The sequence below is a fragment of the Megalobrama amblycephala genome, linkage group LG21 (assembly GCF_018812025.1).
Source record: "Megalobrama amblycephala isolate DHTTF-2021 linkage group LG21, ASM1881202v1, whole genome shotgun sequence".
NCBI lineage: Eukaryota > Metazoa > Chordata > Actinopteri > Cypriniformes > Xenocyprididae > Megalobrama > Megalobrama amblycephala.
Window position 1 is genome coordinate 8,793,300 of NC_063064.1, and position 4,551 is coordinate 8,797,850.

The following is a 4,551-nucleotide window of genomic DNA, read 5'->3' on the forward strand; positions in this document are numbered from 1 at the left end:
GTGTGGAAGAATTTCATAGATCAAGATTTGTGTCATATATTCATTATCCTTGCATAACCTTAAATCGCATAACCTCATTTTCTGCCCTTAACTGACAAAGGGCGTTAAACTGGCACAAATTACTTCCACACACCCTACCTCCTTCAGGAGCCGCCCTGCATCTCCGTCTCTATAAGAGATCAGAGCCGGGCTCAAATGTTCCATCCTCATCAGGACAGCTCTAACGGTTTCCTTCAGTGTCCTCTCTGGGTTCATCTCATCTCTGCATCCATCCACCATGTCTTGCTCTCTCCGTACGTCATCCTGCTATGGTCCCAAGACCGTGACCTGTAAATCCGTAGTTACTCCAATTAGCTGTAGAACAATAACTTGTGCACCCAAAGCATACAGTGTGTATGGCTGTGGTTTTGGAGGAAGAACTCGGATCTCTTCCCCCTGTTATCGCCGCCCTGTTATCAATTGCTACCCAGATCTGCATTGCAAAATTGGTGGAGGATATGGACGTTATGGCGGACTGAACAGTGGAGGAATCGGAATCACCGTTGGGAATGGTGATTACATCCAGCTGAATGAGAAGGCCACCATGCAGTGCCTGAACGATCGTCTGGCGTCCTACCTTGAGAAGGTGCGCTCCCTGGAGGCTGCCAATGCCACTCTGGAGAGGCAGATCCGTGAGTTCTATGAGAAGAAGGGGCCGATCTGCCAGAGGGACTACAGCGCCTACTGGAACACCATCGACTGCCTGAAGGAAAAGGTACACTTGTGTACTTTCATAAGGAATGTAATGATGGAAAGCTTGTAACATATCAAAGTATGCTCTACGTCTACATTGATAGATTAGAAATGCTACCATCGACAACGCCAACATCCTACTGCAGATCGACAACGCTAAACTGGCTGCTGATGACTTCAGAATAAAGTGAGTTCTCTTAAATTATATTCCTCTGTAACCATAGTTTGGAAGCTTTAGCATCTTAAAAGTTCATTTTGGTCATGTTTAAAACATGATTGGTGAGTTTATGCCCCATCCTGCCTCTCCACCAATCAGATATGAGCATGAGCTAGCAGTGCGGCAGTCTGTGGAGGCTGACATCGCCAACCTGCGTCGCTTGCTGGACCAGATGACCCTGACAAAGGCCGACCTGGAGATGCAGATCGAGACTCTGCAGCAAGATCTAGCATGTTTGAAGAAGAACCACCGGGAGGTTAGTTTGCCTGTAGCAGATTAAACTATGAATCTTGAAAGTTTGTGCTATGTGCAAAGTGAAGCATGCTTAGAAAGGATTGCAATGGAAATTCTTTCATTAAATGAAAATTCAGAAGCCATGTGTAAATGAGTTAGTCAAGACCTGATGCATGAGCCATGTGTGGTTACAGGATGTGGAAGCACTAATGTGTCAGTTGACAAACACAAAAGTGTGTGTGGAAGTGGATGCTGCTCCTCAGCAAGACCTGAATAAGGTTTTGGATGAGATCCGTTGTCATTATGAGACCATCATAGACAAACACCGCAGAGAACAGGAGTGCTGGTTCAACGAGAAGGTGAGACTTCAGCCTCTGTCTCTTTGATTCCTCTAGAGGTGAATCCCAATTTGCCATCACATATAGTAGCAGACATTTGATATTAAAACAGTAAACAGTAGGGTATGACAGTGGAGTGCATAACAAATTATACATAGTTCATATGTTGTGTGTCTTTCTTTCTCTCTTTAAGACGGCACAACTGTGCAAAGATGTGGCCTGCCACACAGAGTGCCTAGAAACTTCTAGGTCACAGATCTCAGATTTGCAGCGTACCTTGCATTGTCTGGAGATCGAACTACAGTCTCAGATCAGCATGGTGAGAAAATCATCTGTTAATTTGAATGTGCATTAGCTGAACTAACCTGAAAAAAATATAATTGTTTTGTGTGATTTGAGCTTTAAGTAAGCAATAAGGTACAAGAGGCTGTGCTGTATCATGAATAAGTCTCGAGTACCTTATTGCTTTTATAAAACAGTTACCACACAATACAAATATTAATGCCAAAAATATGTATCAATCCAACTTTCATGAAGTAAACTTTCACTAAAAGCCTTCCTTCTGCCGGAAAAAAATAGTCCCTGACTGTGAACAGCAACAGAAGTTACATTATTACGCCATTAGATGGCAGCAAAGACTGTCTTTATGAGTGTGTCAGTCAGTAGCGAAAGCTTTTATATTGAAAAGACTGAATTGTTGTGAACACAGAACAAGATGCAACTAAAAAATGCTTTGACTAGTGCTGTCAGTCATGGGAAAACCCCTTAACTGTTAAAAGGACAAGATAATACATCAGACATTTAAACAGATTTATTATTATGAACATAGGACTGACCTGAAGGAAAACGCTAAATCTGAATGCAGGTAATAAACTCGCTCACTCAATCTCTTTCTCATAATGCTCTTCTACATAATACAGTAAGCTTCAATGAACTCTAATATCAATTGAGAACAAACAGTTTACTTTGCTAAGGGTGATGTATAGTGATGCACAGAACCGTTGGGTGAAGCGGTCATAGCTGTGTTTAATTGTGGATATTGTCCATTGACCAATCAGAATCAAGGACAGGAACTAACCATTTTATAAGGCTGGAATACACTACATGACTGTTGAAATCTGAACAGATTTTAAAACACTAAGCATCATAAACTTGCCTACATTATAATGGTTAAAGAGAAAAACTGAGTATCACACTAAACCACTGAGGATCACACACTAACAGACTTTTATGTAATTTTACATATATTTTAATCGGTTATGAATATGGCCCCTGAGTTAACTGACTTGCCTTAAAGAGACTTTGGTGACTAGAAATAACTATAATTGTCTAGTAATCCTTTATTCTTTCTGCCTCTTCTCATCATGCACACAGAAAGGAGCACTGGAGTGTTCACTAGCAGAAACAGAGGCTAGGTACAGCACTATACTAGCAGGCTTCCAGAAACACATCGACACATTGGAGGCAGAGCTTTGTCAGGTGCGCTATAGCATTGAGCAGCAGGGCAGAGACTATGATGCACTGCTGGACATCAAGAGCCGTCTGGAGCAGGAGATCGCCACTTACAGGTGCCTCCTGGAAAATCAGGGCATCAAGTAAGTTCATCTTTTTATTCCAAAGACCTGAACATCACAAGGGTGGGAAAATGGGTGTTGTTTTTTTCTGAAGTGACTTCACTAATGCACTCATCTGTTCCCCCTCTTATAGGACTCAAGGACCGGGTAATTAAAATCTCTCTTTATATTTTGTAGTTGTGGGTGTGGTTTGGGTCAGCTTCAGATTGTATGTTATTTATTAATATCTCTTTTATCTCCCTTTCAGGTGATGTGTTTGTGTGTACAACCCCAGTCGAAACAGTGGTCAAATGTAAACAAATCATTTGAACAACATCAAATGTAAACAAAGAATGTAACAAGGTTGTAGTGCAATGAAACATTCTGTACTGACAGTCTTACAATTCACCATTAAAGATCAGTTGAGAAGCAGTTTTCTTTCCTGTCTTAATGCACGTATTTCTTAGCCTGGGTGCCAGCCCGAACCCCGCCCACAACATTTTTTGGACGGGAAGTTCGGTCTGGACCATAGACTGTAAAAAAATATGGACGTAGTGTCCGTGACGTCACCCATAGAGTTCTGAACAGCAGTTTTGACGCGTAAATGAGGCCGCGGCCATCTTAGCTGCACGTGACCGCACGTCACTCACGGATAACTGAAAATGGGCAAAGAGGCGGGACGAAGTTGGAGCCCATGCGACTTGTTGCTGAAACCACGCCCTCCCTAGCTATCTATCTTAGATACTATCTAAAATATTAATAAAGATAGCAATATCATTAGAAAGTACTAAAGGATTACTGTCAATCTACGGTGATTTTTTTAACGATAACGTTATAGATGCTCCAACACCAATAGGCTAATTAATTTGTGTGGGGTGTGCAAATAACACAAATCAAATGGGATTTCATACCTTTATAATGAAATAGAGATCGCGAGATGAATCCAATCCGTGGCACTTGGGTAAAATATATATATATGTACCAGATGTAAGTTATATCTCTAAAATGTTCTCTCAAACATGAGCACGTATCCAAAGTATAATTTTTCAAAATAGTGCAGCAGTTTTAGTTATATCCAAGCAGTGCTGTCGGAGTTGTATATCCTCCTGGTATTGTCATTGTAGTAAATCTCAGGAACAAAACTTTTAGCCAATGCCACGACGATCCAACAACGTGTGTTCCGCATGCGAGCACATGTACACAGACTGACATCTGTCTCGAGTATGCAGCAAGCCATATATTGTATAAAATAATACAGAAAAAAGCACAAATACAACTGAGATGCCAAATTCAGCGGCTGAAATGAGCTGCTGAGGTAACATGACGGCTCACAGATAGCAGCGGCATACCTGTCACTCAAGTGACCACGCCCTTAATTATGCAGAACTTTAAGGCTTAATATAATTTAAACAGATGAGCTATAAAAAAATTCACCCCCCTCAGAGTTGTCATGAAGGGCAAAATTCGCAGTATAGAC

The 4,551-nt window shown here is 41.4% G+C and overlaps 1 protein-coding gene across 1 annotated transcript; it reads left to right on the forward strand.

Annotated features, from left to right (window-relative positions):
- The first annotated feature begins 277 nt into the window (after nt 1-277).
- On the forward strand, nt 278-3,499 carry LOC125257124 (keratin, type I cytoskeletal 19-like). Its single transcript, XM_048173582.1, has 8 exons — nt 278-754; nt 837-919; nt 1,049-1,205; nt 1,378-1,542; nt 1,715-1,840; nt 2,896-3,116; nt 3,229-3,242; nt 3,343-3,499. Exons 1-8 carry the CDS (start codon nt 278-280, stop codon nt 3,402-3,404), a joined length of 1,305 nt encoding a protein of 434 aa, XP_048029539.1. The 3' UTR covers nt 3,405-3,499.
- Nucleotides 3,500-4,551: the final 1,052 nt, after the last annotated feature.

Bases quoted from the DNA above. Each gene is read 5' to 3' on its own strand.
- LOC125257124 (XM_048173582.1), top strand. From the start codon at position 278: ATGTCTTGCTCTCTCCGTACGTCATCCTGCTATGGTCCCAAGACCGTG. The intron at 755-836 runs GTACACTTGTGT...CTACATTGATAG, and splicing joins TCGACTGCCTGAAGGAAAAG to ATTAGAAATGCTACCATCGA. The intron at 1,841-2,895 runs GTGAGAAAATCA...TCATGCACACAG, and splicing joins TACAGTCTCAGATCAGCATG to AAAGGAGCACTGGAGTGTTC.